Raw genomic sequence first — 20,100 nt, forward strand, 5'->3', positions numbered from 1 at the left:
GTCTATATTATGGCCGGAGAAACCAAATGAATATATATAGTAACTCGTCCGTGTGACGAATCACATATCACATCCCGTATAATTATTTAGATTTTATCACATAGTATCATGCTCGGGTTTTTTAATACACACCCGTAATAGACACCTTGTGAATAGAGAAATATATAGAAAAAAAATTAATAGAGTCATTCCATTTGGGTTGGTATAGTATAGCATCAAGTCAGTCGCATATTTGAAGGATTCTTATCTTTTGCTATAGCATAAAGATAGTGGTCTTTATTCCTCACATGCTTGTTGAGATATATGGATTCTTAATGAATAAAACTTCCCTTTCCAAAATGCAACATTTTGGTCAATAACGAAACCTTTTCGAATAGAATGATACCAGGTTTTCTTTTTTGTTTGTTTACCAAATCAAGCCTTTTGATGCGACTTTATAGGAGTGGTGGATGAGTCATCCCGAGATTTTTTTAATGTAGCAGGTAGGAGTAGTGATCAATCTTGATAATTTTTTCGAGTACGTATAGTAGGTTTTAAGTTGAAATTCTGGTAGTTTTAAAATCTTATTGTAACGCATGATCACAAGTTATGAAAGTTTCAAAATTGCGGAAGATGATAATCTAAAATCCGATTTTATGAGTTTGTAAGGTATACATAATACATGGAGTCTTGGCCAGGTTTGCCTCGTGGGACTTTCGTGGTTACAAAAAAGAACTTTCCAATGTAAAGGGACTAGGAGCAGGAAATATATAGTAAGAGTGACCATGACAACCATACAATTTCTATAAAACTCTGTATTTCTAATACTATTTCTAAGTTTTTATTAGTTGGCAACCCCAGATTATTGTATAGTTATTGAATTTTGTAAGTATAATTTACATTTAGTGTTATGAAAATTGATCGACAACTCAAAGTAAGAATCTTGGCTCCCCCACTGACTAGGAGATTTTAAAGTTCGGCAACAAGACCATACCTTTCCTTTATTTCTTTTACTAAAGTGAACAAAGGCAAAACATGATAGGAAAAAGAATGAAAAGGTATGTTCACACCTAGCAAAAGCTATCAAACAAAATGTTTCACACGTACATATATATTAAGTGGTTGAATGTATAAATAATGTATATATTTATTAAATAAAAAATAGGTAATTGACGGTTATATTTATTTATTAAGTCAAAAAAAACTTATGAAATGAATGCATTAAGTTCTTAATTATTAAACAAAGAACGAAACCTTACTCTCTCACAGTTCCATTTTCTTCTTGATTTGCCAATTCCATAATTTAGAAAGTAAGTGTTGTACATTAGGAAATAGATGTATATCAATTAGATATTTATGTAAATATAATTAGGGCTATTTTTAAATTATTCTTTCTAATTAATAGTAGGAGAAGTATATCACTTACATATTCTTTTTACTGGGCTTTTCTTTTTAAATTTTCAATGGGCTCAAAACTAATAAATCTCTATTGTTTTGCTAATGGGTCATGTCTTGTTACATAGGGTGTTCCTTGTATTTAAAGTGGGTGTGCACCTTCAAAGATATCTTATATATAATTTTTCTAAATACAAAAAATATGGCACTAATTAATATGTATATGGGAAAGGGAATATGAGACTGTTATGCACATAAGTTGGGTGAAAAACCCATCACATACCTTTTTTTAAACTATAAAAATCATGGGGGACGAACATTTATTCAAAATATTAAAATATTTGTATGTACGGGGTTTTTCACCCAAGTTTGGTGCATAACAGCCTCATACTCACTTTTCTCTATGTAAATGTAGAGGGTATGCAAGTGCATACCCTCAAATGTGAATACGCCCGCCCTGGCCTGGCTATAGGTACAAGCAAGTCGGACAACAAAAGTGGGCAACAAGACAAGAAGGACACAATAAGAAAGGAGCGTTGTTTAAGCAAAAATTCTCGCTTAAGGTTTAGGGGTTAATCTTGTATGAAAAAAGGAGATTTGAGAGATGATTTAGACTTGCTGGCGATTCCCAACTAGTGTGAAAGGTGTTAATCTCATGTCATCAAGTGTAAAGTGTGTGTTGTTTATTGGTCCTAGAAGTAGGCCAATGAAGGGGTATTTATAGAGGTCAAGAGTAGGTCAGTACGTTGGTCCCTAACAATGACGCTTACTCTATCAGGAGACGTCCCTAACCATGATGTTCATCTTGCAGGGAGATGTTGGTTTAGTGCATCGTTTTGTACATAAGCATTTGTCCCTTACGAGGAAGAGATAAAGTTGTTACTGAGTTTGTTAGATGTCGTTGTTCCCACTGCCGACGTCATGGAACTCCAGCCTTAAGTCTTGGCTGTAGCTGTGACCAAGCAACAGGAAGACTGCGGCCTAAATACTTGGCCGTAGCTATGACCAAGCAATAAGAGGGCTACGGCCTAGAGAGGGGGGCTACGACCTAAAGACATGGCCGTAACCAGGAGCAATCGACTTTGCAAAGGATGGGCTCCGACCTCAGGACTTGGCCGCAGCTAGGTATGCTAGTTAATTAGCATTGGTGGATCTTGGTTTGTTTCCTAACATTAATGGTGCTTAAGCTAGGTACGTCATCAAGCGCCGACGACCATTTGCCGTAGATCATGAAAATGCGTTCAGGACCATGTAGCAAAGTTCACTTGTTACAAAAATTGTGTTCAAGTACTACTAAGAACTGATTATATGCATACATAAGTTTACAACTATATCATATAGCAACTGATCAAATGCAGGACTTATAGAGTTACGGTAGCATATGTCTTTATGATCATAAAGTTTGAGTCTATTCTAGTTGTTAATATTAGTTATAAAAAATAACAAGGAACTTTATAATAACCAAAAAGCCATCAGTAGGGATGAGTAAAAATACCGAAATACCGAAACCGAACCGGTACCGGTACTGAAAATGGTACCGATGGGGATTCGGGATCGGTATCGGTTTCTAGAATTTGGTGAAATCGGTTTCGCTACTAATCGGTTCGGTACCGGTTCGGTACGAGAAAACCGAAAATAAATACCGATTATAAAAACATTACATTACCGTAGAATACTTACATATATTAGTATGTTTATGAATATTATATTACTGCTGCTACATCACAATTTGTATAAGATGCGATTATAAGATGCGAGGTGTCTTATCTATTCACATATATTTACTAGTACATATCTATATACATATATAATCATGTCTAACTATATCAACAGAGTTGTTTCAACGAGCATCATTGTCTGTGTTACAACTGCTTCTAATGATGCTTAATATCTCATGGACAGTTTATTAAAGAGTAATAATTATTTACTCCTTCATTGCATATCTTCTTTAACTCTATGCAATACAGAGTACATGTATATGGAATCTATATGCTAAATCAACCCTTGCAACAATATAATTTCGTACACTTGACTGCAGCTTGTCTTACACTTTAGATTACTAATAGCATTTGCTCATAGCCTCAAATAATGATAATGCATTCAAGTTTTCTTTAGATTACTGTAAGCAAGAAAATAAATTAGCATATCAATTTCAGCTTTCCCAGCTAACATCATAGACCATCAAACCCGAAAACCCTCGTGAAATTTCGGTATTGTTCGGTACAAAACCGAAATACCGGTACCGGTACCGTACCTATGTAATTAGTACGGTATTCAGTTCTCACTTTAAGTGCATTTCGGTATTGGTATTATTCGGTACGGTTCCGATACCGATCTCATCCCTAGCCATCAGCATGAGCCCCTAGGCATAGCTGTCAAACTTTTGTTTTAGAAATTTTTTTTTAATATGGATACTCATAAATCATAATTGGACATTACTTCACGCCATCACACTACTAATACTAAAGTAGAGGTGCACGGAAAAACCGGTTAACCGAACCGATTCGAAAATTAACCTATAACCGTAACCGGTTAGTAACCGATATCATACTAATCGATTATAGGTTTTTAAAAACCGCCAGTTATTAGTCGATTAGGACTTTCGAAATCAATAACCGATTAATAATCGGTTAACCACAAACCGATTAATTTTTTGGGATTAAACCGGTTAACCGGTTATGGGGTACACAAATTATATTTATTTTATAATATATACTTCATATTTAGACTTACCTCCCAGGCTCCTAGTCCCACCGATTGATCAGTATACAAACCATAACAAATCGAATTAAATTCCAATCGCCATATACAAACCCTAACAAATCGATCGAATCCCTAATCAATCGAATCCCCAATCGATCGAATCCCCAATCATATAAAAAACCAATCGATCGAATCCCCAATCAATCATCACTTCATCATCAATCGATCAAGCAATCCCCAATTCTTGGTTTCTTTCAATAATCAGTCGATCAAATAATTAAACCTAACAAACAAACCCACAAATTATAAACTCTTATTTTACAATACACATGGCTACCACTAGTGCTCACGATTCTAGTGAGGTTGGTGCTTCCACAACAAGTGAATTAACTGTTCTGTTTGTGTTCTGTTTTGGTTCTGTTTGTGTTCCTGTTTCGGTTTCTGTTCCGTTTTCTGGTTCTATTCTGTTAGTTTCTGGTTCTGTTTTGCTTAATTAGTTTTGGAATATGCTAGTTTTATGTGTGGTTGATGCTTAAATCTGCAGGTTTAACATAGCCAAAAGCTACTGCAAGTTTCTGTTTGTTCAAGAATATCGGTTAACTGGAATAGGTTAACCATTTCGGTTAACCGGTTTTTATAAACCGAAATCGGTTCCATCAGTTTGATATTTTTCATGGATTAACCGGTTATTAACCGGTACCGGCTAACCGGAACCGGTTAATTTTTAGAAAAAGAAAAACCGAATACGGTTATTAAATTAAATAACTGAAACCGGTTATTAAATTAAATTAAATTAAAGTACTAAACGATTGAATACTTGAAGTTTATTGGGTTAAATACTTGAAGTTTAGTTGGGCTTCAACTAGTGGGCTTTGAAATTTGAATATTAAGTGTGAGACATTAAATCACGGTACTAACACGACTAATATGGTATTTTGGGAATTTCCTGGTGCCGATACCGATTGGTACCGGTCCCATGAATTCGGGAAAACGAATACTGGTACCGATCCCGAGTGAGATTCGGCACGATTTACCTACCGGAATAGGATCAGGATTTTATGACTTCTCCTCATTCCTACCTAGTTTATTCTCTTCATGAAAAAGCCAAGTGTGGGTTGGTCCTTGCAACGTGTTCTCTTTAACCTAAATTTAAAAATGAACAAGAAAATTCTACGCAGAATTCATCAATGTCCTTATCTCGAAGAGTGTTCCCCTTTACTTCTCCTATAAAAATCTAACATTTGTGCAGACAATTAATTACTCTTGTTGGTTTTTAGATTTACTAAGTGATATAATTTCTATGCTTTACTATTTACATAAATTGCATTTGTAAACAACTAGTGAGGTATAAGCCCCCGTGATGCGAGGCCTTAATTAACATGTTGATATGGTTTTATTATATGTATACTTTAAATTGACTGCCACTTAATTAATCACCACTTTGTTATTGATATGGTTGCTTAAAAATTTGACAAATCAAATACTATGTCTATTTGAGGGCAATACCATATTATGTTTCTGTTGCCGTTGGTGCAATTTTAATTAATGTGATTATGAGTTGTTTTTGTTGTGGTTACACTATATAAGTTTGCTAGAAACTTTGACATGTAAAATATATTACTAATATTTAAAGGCAATATCATAATCACATTGAAAGTTAATAGTATTAAACATATATATTTATTTTGTGAAAAGAAAAATAAACAAAAAAGTATGCAAATAAAAAAGAATAAAACAACGCTAATATTATGAATAAATATTATATGGATGTCCATATATGGTAACTAGATATTTGTATTGTATTTAAAGATTTGTTTTTTGGAGAAGACTCTTCCTTTGTATCTATATAAACATATGTATTGGTGATATTAATAATAGATTTCTCCATTGTCTCTACTTATCTTGTCTTCTTTATTGTTATGTTTCTTTCGTTTTACAACACGTTATCAGCACGAGTCTCTAACCCTGAAACAATTTTTTTTCCGGTCGACAAATTATTTTGATTACTATTCTTTTCGGCGTTCTAACAGTTTTATCTATTATACTACAAATTCAACATGTGTAACACCTCATGGTTTATTGTCTATGTATTTAAATCTTTGAAATAAAATTCCATGCACACTTGTGTTACACCGTCACTCAACCGATTAGATTCTATTGATTTTAAGATCCAATTTTTCAGTTCTTACGTGTTATAATATTAATTGTTAATTACAATATTTATACGGCCAAATCAGATTTAAACTCGATCATGCTTTAAATTTTTTGGAAAACAATTTTGTTATCTAATTGATGAACCATCATGTATTAATAATAATATTTAAACTTGATCATACATATTTTCTTTAATATTTATGGTTTATTATTATGATGATAGATTGATCAATTATATTATGTTTTTTTTTTTTTTTAGCTTTCAGTTTCAATTTTATAAATTGCAAAGAGAGAAAAAGTTCCATATATCAAATATGCGGATATATATCTTCGAGACGAGGAGATGTCTGATTTTGCTCTGAGGTAGTTTGAAAGGTATTTGAGGTAAAGTTGTTTATTTAGATCTTGATCCTACTCAATTATGATATTACTTCATTATATTTTATTTGATATCATATCTAAGTTTTATGTATACGAGTATTTAGTCTGCCGTTATATGTATATGAAGATGATGTATATAAGTTGATTTGTTCACTATTAATATTTTCCATACCAATTTTACTTGAGGCTTAACCTAGCCATGCGGAATGGATATGGTTCTTAAACATGAAAATATTGAACATTAAAGCTAATGAAACTTTTTGGTATATTTTTGTAATCTGGTATATGAGAAAGTGCCATCTTTTGCCAGTTAGGATTATGTGTGTTTGCTAACGGGTTTTGTGATTTTTTTTTTTTTATTGCTCCATTTTCTGGGTATATGCTTCGTTGTTTCGAAAATTATGTAATTTTTCTCATCGATTATATTATAGGTGATAGGGTATTTACGGGATATACCACAACCACATCGAATCTTTAATATTGGTATTTTTGTGACAAAATTCCGATATATATGTTATCTTCTTAGTTTAAAGAGAGATTAACTATGATTGAATATATATATATAGATTTTTGCAAATTTGGCAATATAAATAATGATATTTTTGCATGAGAATATATGTTCATTAAAAAGAAGATTAAATAAAATACATTATATGCATTTATAATTTGTTATTTTAAGATTGTTTTTGTATGTGTAATTTCATAATGTATTATATGCCAAGATGGATACTGTATGTGAATATATCATTCTATATAAATGATCTATCAAAGATAACATATATCTCTCATGAGAAAGATATGTCTTGAGATTTGATAACACATATGTCGTGTAAAAAGCTCACGTAAGATTAAAACGAAAGTTGAAAGTCATTATTTGATTGATTGGCATGACCGGTTGGACCATCCCGGGTCATTAATGATGCGAAATATATTGAAAAGTGAAAAGATGTTTCAAAGTGATTATCTGAATTGAGGTCATTTGCTCCATAAGAAAGTATATGTCAGGAAAAGATAATGATTAAATCCTTTTAAATTAATGGAACACATGCAAAGAAGATGTAAGTAGGCCTATACATCGTCCATATTGACCATTTAGTGTTTTGAAATCGATGCATCGTCTAAATGGGTCACCAAAGTCGCAATATGATGTTTGCGTAATTAATTGCTCATCTTGTAAGATTGGGAGCATGTTTCATATTATATTGGCAATAATGATTATTGAGAGCAAATGAATGACTATAGATTGGGGCCATGTTATTTAACATGCAATAATATGAACTCGCATCATGCCAATAGTGTTCATCCCCATTAAAATTGGTTTATGGTCAGAAACCACATATGTCTCATAAAAGTTTTGAATGTGCAATATATGATTAAGTTGTTCCACCACAATGCACAAAGATGAGACTTCGAAGAATGTTGGAAATAATGTTGGGAAAATAGACGTGCCTTGGAAGTGTGTAGGCTCATGCTTTGATTCAGTTCGAAACGGTCTGATTACACTAGACATTAGTATGGCTGTTTTGGGTATGAGTTGAAACATGAAAGAGGTGTACGTATTCAATAAAGCCATCATTGTAATATTTGTTTATGGCTTAAGTTTTTCATTGACATAATTTAGTTTTCCCAACAATAGGGGGAGATGTTCCCAACATTAGGGAAAATGGAAAGCAGCTAATGAAATAAGAATGAATTATCAAAGATCCTCACACCAATGAATATAAGCTTAAAATTTGTGGGATAATTCATTCAAAATATTTAGTAATTGCCAGCAATGTTAACTGACCAAAAAGCTGCTTATGCTCCGATTGATAATGAGTGATAGAAAAGTCGATTCCAAAATAAAGCCTCGAAATAAAAGGAGCATAAAATTTAGATGGTCAAATTCGAGGTACAAAGTCCCCAAAAGAGATTGATGATGAAAAACTAGACATGGAGGTTTTTGATAAACCCCGGGTACCCGGAAATAATGAGATCTCAATGAGTGTATCATGTCTAGAGAATTGTGGAATCGAAATATAAATAAAAACGACGTCGAAATTGATTGAATATGATAGCGCTAAGAGTATGTATAATGGTGAGGATCTTGAAAGCATGCATGCACATAAATTGATATGTTTGAATGATTGGCCAAGATGAAAAGACGCTAGTAGTTTGGGACATGGAGTCCAAGCACTTGAAAGTTCAAAAATTATATGGTGGAAGCAACTAAATTAAAAGTCTAGCAAAAATGAGAAAGTATTGATTCGCGTCTAGAGTATAAAGTTAGAGCTCATTTGATATTGAGATTCTATAAGGGATATAAAATGCATGAAGTCAATGCAATTATTATGGTTGAAATTTATAAAGAAATACGGATTTGGATATGATATAAATTTCATGCAATTTTGATGGAACTCTGAGGGAGTGTCCAATGGTGATTGAATGAATGAATGGGAGATGAAAGACAAGGTTTGTCTTGATTTATGAATTTTAATATCTTAATAATGAATCAATGTGCATCATGACAAATAAGAGAGAAAGATAATAAATATACTTGATATTGATAATGAATGACGCTTATGATTATGAGTTCACATGATGCTTAAAATGCCCCTTTATGACTTTTTAGATAATGATCACATTATTGGTTTAGAAGTGTCATTGAAACACTAATTATTCTCGCAGTTCAAACATGGATTATACATCATTTACATTGAGTTTATTGGCAATGTGTAACTTGTGAAGTACGAGGATGTACTTAAATGAGATGCATGATGTATTACTAATCCTCAAACATGGTATGTGAATATATGTGAAGAGAATAATATTTGAGGATTTCATTTGTACGAGAAGCAATTAAATTTATATTGTTAAGATACTTCATATGTTAAGCATTGAAAACATTTGGTAATAATGAGAATTTTTAAGCGATGTGATCATGAGGGGGAGAAGATACGCGTTGCACTCTTTTTCCCTTGAGCAAGGCTTTGTCCCACTGGGTTTTCCTGTCAAGGTTTTTAACGAGGCAACATCCCCAAGCGTATCAAAAGAATTATGTACTCTTTTCTCTTCACTAGAATTTTGTCCCATTGGGTTTTATCTAGTAAGGTTTTAACGAGGCATAATGTCTTTAGTCGATGGACATCCAAGGGGGAGTATTATAAATAAATATTATATGGATGTCCATATATGGTAACTAGATATTTGTATTGTATTTAGATATTTGTTTCTTGGAGAAGACTCTTCCTTTGTATCTATATCAACATATGTATTGGTGATATTAATAATAGATTTCTCCATTGTCTCTACTTATCTTGTTTTCTTTATTGTTATGTTTCTTTCGTTTTACAACAGCTAACACATATATTTATTTTTGTTCATTAAAATAAAAAATAAACAAAGTGCAAGAAACCAATATTAAAACAAAAAACCAAAAAATAAAGAATCAAAATAGGATGTGATATGATAAAATCTTTAACGGGACACGACGTGAAAAATGAAAGCAGTACAACATTTTACATATTAATATAAATATTTTTTTGCTTAAAATCTTTTAAAAGTTTTATGGTTAAATTTAAAACTTTGTTGTAAGACTAAACAAAAACTTTAAGGGTGTGCTTGGTTCATAGTGGGGAATGAGAAAGGGAATGCAATAAAATACTAAGGAATATTAACATTGCATTGATGTTGCTTGGTTTACACAAAGGAATCATTATCATTACTCTATAATACTCGTAAAACACAAGCTTAATTTTTTTAGAACCAATGATAATTAATATAACAACATACTCTATAACAGCAATAAAGTAACAAATTCAATTTAGTTGGAACATTCACAGCAGCTGCAGCTGCAGATTCTTACCCTGGTAAGTGCCATAAAAAAAAAAATCCAAATGCAAGTGCATTACTCCAAACCACCTCATACACAATTGGAGTTAAACTACCATCATCATCTATTAGGTAAAAATACAGATTCAACAGCATGTAGAAAAAGAACATCATTATACGATACAGAGCTACAAGCAGTCTTTAATTGCAACATGTCAACATCCAATTATATTTATAAGGTAAAATTATTTTGAGAACTTTTTTTTGCGAGAATCTTTGAGAACTTTTCAAATCAAGCCCAATCGATGATTATTCTTTACATGAAAATTGTTTTTTGATTGTTTTCTGAATAACTTATGTGTAATTTTGAAGTTTATAATTGTGTGGAGCATGTATTATCATCCGTTACACAATTATGTGGAGATTTGGATTCTTGATCACATGTGCATGAATATTGCTACGATCACATGTAATCATAGCAATATTCGTGCACATGTGATCAAGAATCCAAATTTCCACATAATTGTATAACGGATGATAATCAATGCCTCCACACAATTATAAACTTCAAAATCACACATAAGTATTCAGAAAACAATCAAAAAACAATTTTCATGTAAAGAATAATCATCGGTTGGGCTTGATTTGAAAAGTTCTCAAAGTTCTCGCAAAAAAAAGGATTCTCAAAATAACTTTTCACATATTTATATACTAGTGCTCAGACCCATCCAATGAATGAGTAGTCTCAAAATATATTAATCAAACTAAAATAATTTGAATTCAAGTTTATTAAATAAATACTGAAAAAAAATTAGAATACTTAAAAATAAAACATAAAACGATTCAAAGTAAACTATTTAAACTAAATGAAATATTTAGATTAGCTAAGTCATATAAAACTTAATTAATACGAAAACAAAAAAAAACATACGAAAATTAACTTTATATAAATATTATATCTAGTTTACCTTTTTTTTTTTTTCAATTTTAATATTTAGATTAGCCAAGTCATATAAAACTTAATTAATACGAAAACTAAAAAAGAAACATACGAAATTAACTCCATATAAATATTGATTTTAGTTTATCCTTTTTTTCCCAACTTTTAGTTAAATAAAAAAATTTGCAGTTTCTTATATTCTAAAAGTGTAAACTATATAATTTGAAAAACACATATCAATTCATCAACAAAGACCATCTCGAAAGTTTTGATTTTCTTCGGGTTGTTCCACTCCGGTATAGTCCATACATGCACAACACGGAGTCGTAGATGATAGTTAACATGTGTTGGTTTAAACTCTTCAAGATGAACTAATGTGTTTTTATTTTTTGTTGTTGAAAAAAAAGCCATAACGAACCTATAATGGACAACAAATTAAATTATAATTAATAATAATTACAGTAACATAAGAATTAAATGTTAAACCATAATAATAATAACGATTAATATGAACAAATTATATAACTAAATTAAAATCATAATGATTAATATGAAGTAATTATATAAACTAAATTAAAATCAATAATCTAAAAAATCATGGTATAGTCGAACAAAAAGTCAAACTATTTGCTAAGTCGAACTATCATATCTATAGTTTTTGCTGCCCATCCAGAGCCTCTGCTGTCTCTTTTATGTTATTAGCAATGATATTGATAAAAGTAAACACAAAGCAAAGAAAGTAGGACGGGATGGGATGTGAACAAAAAGTAGAACAAAAATAGAACGTAAGGTAATTTTGTAGGTTTTTAGGTTTTATATATATATAAATAGATAAATAATAATAATAATAATAATAATAATAATAATAATAATAATAATAAAGTTTTTTTATTAAAAGTAATAGGTCAGTTACAGAATAAATAATATTAGAAAAAATAGAGGATTAATGAGAAAAAAGTATTAGGCTTAAGGAGGGAGATTATGGGTGCCAAATGTAAACTCAACCCCCTCTTTTAGTTATATTATAGATAGATATCAAGAATCAACAAAAAAAAGAAAACAAATATAAGAAAAAAGAAACAAATATAAGTCCGAAATCTTAAACATAAAAACACAAAGATCAATTCATTAAAAAATCTATTATGCGCTTTGTATAAAAACTTTATAATTTCTGTAATAATAGGTGTTAACAATCAAGAGATTATACCAAGTTAAAAAAAAAAAATCTATACATAGTACAGACAATATATATGGTAATAAAACATATCTTGAGTGATGTTTAATAGATTGCTTCTATCTTTGATCTGCTCTTTTATATGTGTATATATATAATGATAATAGTGATAATTTATTGATTGGGGAAAAACAAAAAGAGGAATGAGAGAAAATAAAAAAAGGACAGGGATGGATATTGAAAATCATTCCCTCAATTTAGTCTATAATGGGTCATTACCTATTTTTAATATTTGATTAAACCTCTTTTATTAACCAGACACTATTAATGATTATCTTTCTCATTCCCTACCCTAAAACCTCCCAACCAGACACCCCTTAAAACTTTTTGTGACAAAATTTAAAATTTTAAAACTTCACCATTCATTTCCAATTACTTTAATATATATGAAAGGTAATTTGAGTCTTTAGTTAATTAGTCTACACTCCATAAATAGTTCTTTAGCCGACAATGTATATTTATTTAAGAAATTAATACAACCATACAATTTGACCAATATTTGTTTTTAAGATAACAACGGATAAATGGCTAACACCCTTCATGTGGATGCGTCCATGCTGATTCGACTCTTGGCAATGTCTTAAAATGTTTGTTCCCCATTTGTTTGATGGGTATAGCATTGTTAAGGCACACTCACCACATTTGCATGTGACATAATTCGAACGTGAAATCCCTTAGGAGGAAATCATATTGTGGAAAACCCCTTAACCACTGGGCTAATACCCTAATGGCAATTTGACCAAGAGTTGATTTACGGTATTTGTTCGTTCTTCTTTACTTTCTATTTTTCACATTGAAAATAAACTTGTATGTAAATTTGGGAACTAATATATCATTAGTTGGTATTAATATATAGATAAACCCTTCATCAACAACACGGGTACATGCATTTCTTATATACTGTATATGTTTCCATGCATGCATTATTGTTCTTAAAAGTTAAAGGCTCACTTTACTTTGTATGATATCGATCAATTTTCAAACATACATAAATTATACACACACTTAATTATATGTAGAATAATACATGGATCGATCTAAATGATGAATTCAATCATCAGGAAAATTAAGAAGAACTTAATTAGAATTTCCCACCCGCGGCATCAACTTATAGTGGCTCGACGCTTAGTTTTAAAAAAGTTTTAATAAACTAAAACTTGGTAATGAAATTGTAAATATGATTATTGATCTCTTGTGGCTTCTCTTGGTTGAGGAAGTGTCCGACTCCTTTCATGACCACCACTTCTTCCAGTCCAGGTACCGATTCCTTGAATCCGCCTTTTTCAATGTAGTCTTTTATACCCGGAAAGTTATACGTGGAATCAATGTCCCCAACTATGAATTTCACCGGCACCATTATCTTAGCCCCCGTCCACGCTGCACACACCTCCCAGTTTCTGCAATTAAAACTATTGATCAAACCCGGTTGGCTTAAAACACATTTATTAGGAAGAAAACTTTGTGTTATATATATACTTAAAAAAAACAGTAATGGAGAACCCTAGACCTGGTACCATATATATACTTACAGATCAAAACAACGGTAGTAATTGAATGGTCCACGAAATCCTGTGGTACGATATTTGGATGCGAAGTAATCAAGATCTTTTTCGGTGAACCAAGAAGGTATGGTGTATGGTGGCGGGTTAAAAACCTTGGCGAAGTCTTTAGGCAATTTTGGCATAGTTGGAACGTGTTTGAAATAAAATGAGGCTAATAGCTTCTTCGTATCAACTTTTTCGAACTCTTTTTCCCACCCTATTTCCTGTTAATAGATAAAAAGATATGCATTTTGCATTATAATATATGCATGATTAGCAAGTTAATTACATTTGTGTACGTTAAAATTAACAACTTATGATGTACATCATAACTGCATCATAATTAAGTTGTTTTTGTGTCACGTTTATGGTGTTTTTCTCAAATTTTCACATACACACGTTTGCATTTCCATATTTGTCAAGTGTAAAGTCTGTTTTTTTCTGTGTTTTAGAAAGGTGATAGTTTATATCCAAACAGATAAGTTTGACATTTATTGCAACACATAGAAAAGATAACCAAAATTAACTAGACAATAATTGCTGCGGACATGTGCCCTGTGACTTGAAAGAAAAAAAAATTAGTTAGTTTTATATATATAGTAAATAAATCAAATACCTTTCGTTATTTTAATATTTTGGCAATTAATCAAGAGAAACTACTAGTAATTAAGTCATATCACAAGTTAAGGTAATTAAGTCATAAAACTGTAAACGCTCCAAATGAATATGAATGTATTTTAACCGTTCAAGTAAAAATTTTCAAATACGGAATTATCAAACGTTCACAAAAGAATATTCAAGTTCTATCTATTTAACTAATTAAGAAATGTGTTTTTTCCATGTTCGTTCGTTTATAATTAAACTGTTCAAATTCGTGTAAGTTAAGATCATGTCATTTAATTTTATCACCATCTATGTAAAACACACACGTAAAAAAATACGAGTAATGAGAGCAAAGTGATATAACATATTATGCAAGTAACAATAATTTTCACCTGAAATCTGCATATGTAAAGATCGTCACCATAAATATATCGCATATAGTCCACTGGTTTGACTGACGGATTCCTAGGATTATAAACAACACTCATGTTAACCAAAGCCTTGATGCGGTCAGGCCGAAACAAGCACAAGTACCACGAGATTATCGCACCCCAATCATGACCAACCAAGTAGACCTTGTCCAACCCCAATGTGTCCAACAAGCACACAAGGTCGCCGACTACATAGAACGCCGTGTAGTTAGTGTGCGAATCTGGTGCTTCCGTGTCACCAAAACCACGTAGGTCGGGTGCAATGGCACGATAGCCTTTGGATGCCATAAACAACATTTGGTGTCGCCATGTGTACCATAGTTCGGGGAAGCCGTGGATGAATAGCACGGCGGGCCCTTCACCGACCTCGGCTACGTGCATTTTGATGCCATTTACTTTGATGGTTTTATGTTGTATTTGATCCATCTTTGTTTTCTCCTTGTCTTTGTTGAGAATATATTGTTGATGTTCGGTTTTTATTTATAAGGCCGAGTGAACGTTGGTGTCTATTGACTAATAAATTGGTGTAAAAATAACACGAGTGCTAAATGGTTAATATATATATTTATAGGGTCAAAAAGTGTAAATAGTAATGCTCCGTCCATTAAAGCTAGCAACTTTAACAAAATTACGAGTTATTTTAATCACTCCGTCCAAATATGGAAAACATTAACGCGACAAGAGCTTTGACACTCTAATAAAATAATAAAAAACTCTAAGGTAAATGCTGATATACTGCTTTACCAATCACAAGATTATAAAACGTTTAATGATCATTTGATTTAACAATTAGGCAAATCACTTTTTTCTTTCAAGGTAAGGCGGTGTACTTAGCGTAACAAGCAAAGATTCATAAATATACACCTAACGTACATATTATTTAAACATGTTTATATATACTAGCACATTACACACAATGCGGTCGTGGCGGCGATGATGTGGTAGTGGAGGCGACTGTTAATGGTAAATGAGACGTCAATTGGTATAGATAATTGATGTAAACGTAATGAAGATATTTTAGAAGATGAAGAAGTGATTGTAATATAATCATTAAAGTTAGGGATAATGTTTGTCAAATATTTTAAGGGGTGCTAAGTGAAATTATTACATGATTTTTAACACTTCTAAAAATAAAGTATTATTTTTTTTATAATACAATATAGATGATAAAAAACAATTAAGCAAAACTATAATGCAAAACTATAATGTATATTTTAATAATTAAGAGAAATGATTAACATAGTCTCTGGGACTATATTTAACATATTATTACATGCATATATCAATGATTTGCACATTAGATATTACTAAATCTGATAGTTATGGGTCATGATTTAAAGTACGGGAAGAGATTCCCTCAAGTTATTTCTCCAACTTGACTCAAGTTGGAAAGATCTTGACCCTTGATTGAAAATCAAGGGAAAAGATTCAAAGATAATCTTTGAATCTTGTCCCTTGATTTTCAATCAAGGGTCAAGATTACTCTAACATGACTAGTTATGTTAGAGTAACTTGAGGAATCCTCTCCTTTTAAAATACTCAATTTTTTATGCATGTAATAATTAACATATTAAACTTAACTCTTGGGAGTCTGGGACTATGCTTATATTTCCTAAATATTTCTTAATTTTAAGTAATTTATTTGGTATTATAATGTGAAGATAAATAATAATCTTAAAATGATTTTATTTTTAGATAGCTTATAATGATTCCAATTGTATCTGATGGTTTGTAGTAGGAATGTGTACGGGTCGAAAACCGGCCCGACCCGTGATCGCGAGAACATGAAAACGTGCCCCGTGCCCCGACCCGTGAAGGTTCGGGTCGGTTCAGGTTGTGTTCGGGCGGGTTGTGGGTGTATTTCACGATTTTTCGGTTTTTGCCTTCACCCGGCCCGGACCGACCCATCCAACCCGTGACCAACGAAAGCACCAAAAACATGACCCGTGACCCGGCCCATTAGGCTTTCGGGGGGCGGATCGGGCCGGTTCTGGGTCGGGCGCGGATCAACGGGTCTTTTGCTCATCCCTAGTTTGGAGCCCTCATTTATCCAATGATGGTTTAGGGGTGGGGTGTGAAGGGGTAGGAGAGAGGGCGACATACAATAATGGTTCCAACTGTATTTTGAATACTTAAAGTTTTGAATTTTCAACTTTTATTATTAATATTTATTATTGTGTTATATAATACTTGATTAAAGTTATATAAATAAAAACACATTTAAAACTCAATCAATTTGTATAATATAGAAAATAATAATAATAATAAAGTCACAATTAAGAAAGAAAAAATTTGAAAAACTAAAATAAAACATTTCTAATGGGACCGGGTAGGGGTATAATCGAGCCGAGTCGAGCCGACACAGTACCAAGCTCGAGCTCGACTCGATTGTAAAGCTCGAAGCTCGAGCTCGATCGAACCTTTATTTTCAAGCTCGAGCTCGTCTTACGTGTTGACACTTTCGAGCTCGACTCAGCTCGATTAGGAAATAAATTAAGTTTCAAATCAAATTAGTTCTATAAGCTCGACAATTTCAAGCTCGACTCGGTAGCATAGTAATTATGTAAAAATATATAATATTCAAGGGTAAAATTGTAAATAAGTACAATTTTGAGCAGGCTATATCGTGGCTCGAGCTCGACTCGAAAGTCTACTCGAGTATCTCGAGTTCGAGCTCGGCTCGACCCAGACCGAGTCAATTTCGAGTAATTTCCAAGTCGAATTCGGGTAGCTTGCAAACTGTATCATCTTATTTACACCCTTAGGACTGGAGAATATAAAACTAGTCCTATGAACAAATAATATTTGAATAAAAATAAAAAAAAGTTGGTTTTTTCTTATGTTCGAGATTAACTTAAAACTCATTTTTATGGAACTTGGGTCCATTTAAAAAAACATACATGTGAATTATTACATAATAACAGGGGATCGATTTGTAACTTAACAAAAGTAGATGGTGAGGCGTAAGTATCTCTCAATGGGAGATCATTTTTATTCTCCTTACTCTATCTTCGCTCCCTAACAGTCCCTCATATTTGGTAATTTCCAAATTCGCCCCGAATTTTCATCTCCATTCTTATAACTCCTTACATCATTCCAATCTCTCTCATTTTTCATATTTCATAAGTAACCATCAACCGCAATTACTTTCAACAACACAAAAGAAAAAAACATGAATCCCACAACATGTATTCTGTTACTCTTTTCCTTTTTGGTTATAGCCAATGCACGGGTGCACCCTGTGGTGCACGTGGACCAAAACGTCGTACGTCCAGGGGTTGCAAGTCCGGACGTGGTAGCAAAAGCTTGTGAACCATCTCGAGACAAAGCTTTGTGTGTTTCAATCTTAAAAACCCAAACCATTAGCGACGTTAATGACTTGAAACAAGCAACATTTGTGGCAATCCAAACTGCGTCAGCTGAGGCACTTGCAACTTCAGAGATGATAAAAGTTACGCGACAAAAAGAAGAGAATAAACAAATTGAGGAGGATGAAATAGAAGAGGAGACATTGGCGGATTGTGCCACGAGCTACCTTAGTATAGTGGAAATGCTAGACAATGCCACAAATGCCTTGTTGACCGGGCCCGGAAAGGATGTCACAGTTGACGTAAAAGCGGCCTTGACAACATCGGAGACGTGTGAGAAGAGTATTGCCGGAGGGAGGAAGAGTCCTCAAGTAGAGGAAGTGGCTAAAAAGAATGAAAATGTGAAGAAGTTTTGTGCAAATGCTTTGGGCGTTTATGACGTCTATGCCAAGGCACCAAAAGGAACTAATTAGTTATTATATTAATTGATCGAATCGAAAGATTAAGTATACTCTAATATGTATATGTTGTATAAACTTACATTTTGGGATTTTTGAGAAACTCATTAACATGCATATTAATTCATGATATATTATAAAGTTCTTTGTTTTAGTTTGCTAATGAGTTATTGATTTGAGTATATTTCATTTGCGACCCAAGATTCCGCTTTGCAATGAAGTTTGGAAGGCTGAACTAATTTATGAAATATGATTTGCTTTGTAACATACGGAAACTATAAGATATTCATCTCTTATTATTTTTTGTGTTTTTTAGCATTAAGTTATTATGTACTGATATTCACGATTCATGAAACTCTATATTGCTATTATTGTTTTATGTACTTATTTATTTACTTTTAAAGGTACTTGATAACCCACAATTTAATTTTTAGTTTACTTTTACCTTGTTAGTATTACGAAGGGGGTGTTTGGCCTAACATATAATTTTTGGCTTATGCTTATAAAATATAAGTGATTTTTGGTTTTTTTTCTTTAAGTTTATAAGCTCTTTTGTAGTGTTTGGATTAGCTTTTAATTTTTGAAAAGAAAATCAGAAGAGAAGTTAAAAAGCTTTGATTTCCAGCTTATCAAAAAGTGGCATATAAAAACTAAAAAACATAAGCTCAAAAGCCCACATAAACACTTAAAATGGTCTTTTTCCCCTAAGATAAGCAAAAAACTAGAAGCTCCCTCAAAAAAGCTAGTCCAAACACCCCCTAAAACTCTTCGTTGATCCCAGAATGAAAATCTTGGCTCAGTCACTTAGCAACGTCCTTTACTTTTTTGGTGGCCATATGTGAAAATTATACAAAAAAGATATAAAATTAAAAAGATAATTCGAGTAATAATAAGGGAAAAATGAGTGTGGGGTTTTCACACACCTAATTTAGGTGAAAAAACCCCTCACATAATATTTTTTTATAATTCATAAATGATGGGGCCCTATGAATTTTATGGAAAAAAAAAAAAAGATGTGATGGGTTTTTCCACTCAACTTGAGTGTGAAACAACCGTACCTTCACTTTTCCCGTAATAATAATATGGATGCTTTAAACATTAAGAAATATGAATTGTTGTTTGTTGATTTTTATTGAAATAGTTACTAGTTCGATATTTGCTTG

General features: G+C 32.2%; 2 protein-coding genes across 2 annotated transcripts; one reads left to right on the forward strand and one right to left on the reverse strand.

The window, feature by feature from the left end:
* Positions 1-13,746: 13,746 nt before the first annotated feature.
* Positions 13,747-15,613, reverse strand: LOC122583150 (epoxide hydrolase A-like). Its single transcript, XM_043755579.1, has 3 exons — positions 15,133-15,613; positions 14,126-14,361; positions 13,747-13,993 (listed from the first exon to the last, which is right to left on the reverse strand). Exons 1-3 carry the CDS (start codon positions 15,595-15,597, stop codon positions 13,747-13,749), a joined length of 948 nt encoding a protein of 315 aa, XP_043611514.1. The 5' UTR covers positions 15,598-15,613.
* A 2,729-nt stretch (positions 15,614-18,342) lies between these two features.
* LOC122582133 lies at positions 18,343-19,060 on the forward strand. The gene has a single exon (XM_043754491.1). It carries the CDS (start codon positions 18,344-18,346, stop codon positions 18,950-18,952), a length of 609 nt encoding a protein of 202 aa, XP_043610426.1. The 5' UTR covers position 18,343; the 3' UTR covers positions 18,953-19,060.
* Positions 19,061-20,100: the final 1,040 nt, after the last annotated feature.

Source organism: Erigeron canadensis, chromosome 9 (genome assembly GCF_010389155.1).
Source record: "Erigeron canadensis isolate Cc75 chromosome 9, C_canadensis_v1, whole genome shotgun sequence".
Classification (NCBI taxonomy): Eukaryota; Viridiplantae; Streptophyta; class Magnoliopsida; order Asterales; family Asteraceae; genus Erigeron; species Erigeron canadensis.

What these genes read in the sequence shown, in the direction of transcription:
- LOC122583150 (XM_043755579.1), bottom strand. Translation starts at nt 15,597, where the DNA reads ATGGATCAAATACAACATAAAACCATCAAAGTAAATGGCATCAAAATG. An exon ending in TTTACATATGCAGATTTCAG is followed by an intron (nt 14,362 to 15,132) that starts GTGAAAATTATT and finishes ATCTATTAACAG; the next exon opens with GAAATAGGGTGGGAAAAAGA. An exon ending in TACTACCGTTGTTTTGATCT is followed by an intron (nt 13,994 to 14,125) that starts GTAAGTATATAT and finishes TTTTAATTGCAG; the next exon opens with AAACTGGGAGGTGTGTGCAG.
- LOC122582133 (XM_043754491.1), top strand. Translation starts at nt 18,344, where the DNA reads ATGAATCCCACAACATGTATTCTGTTACTCTTTTCCTTTTTGGTTATA.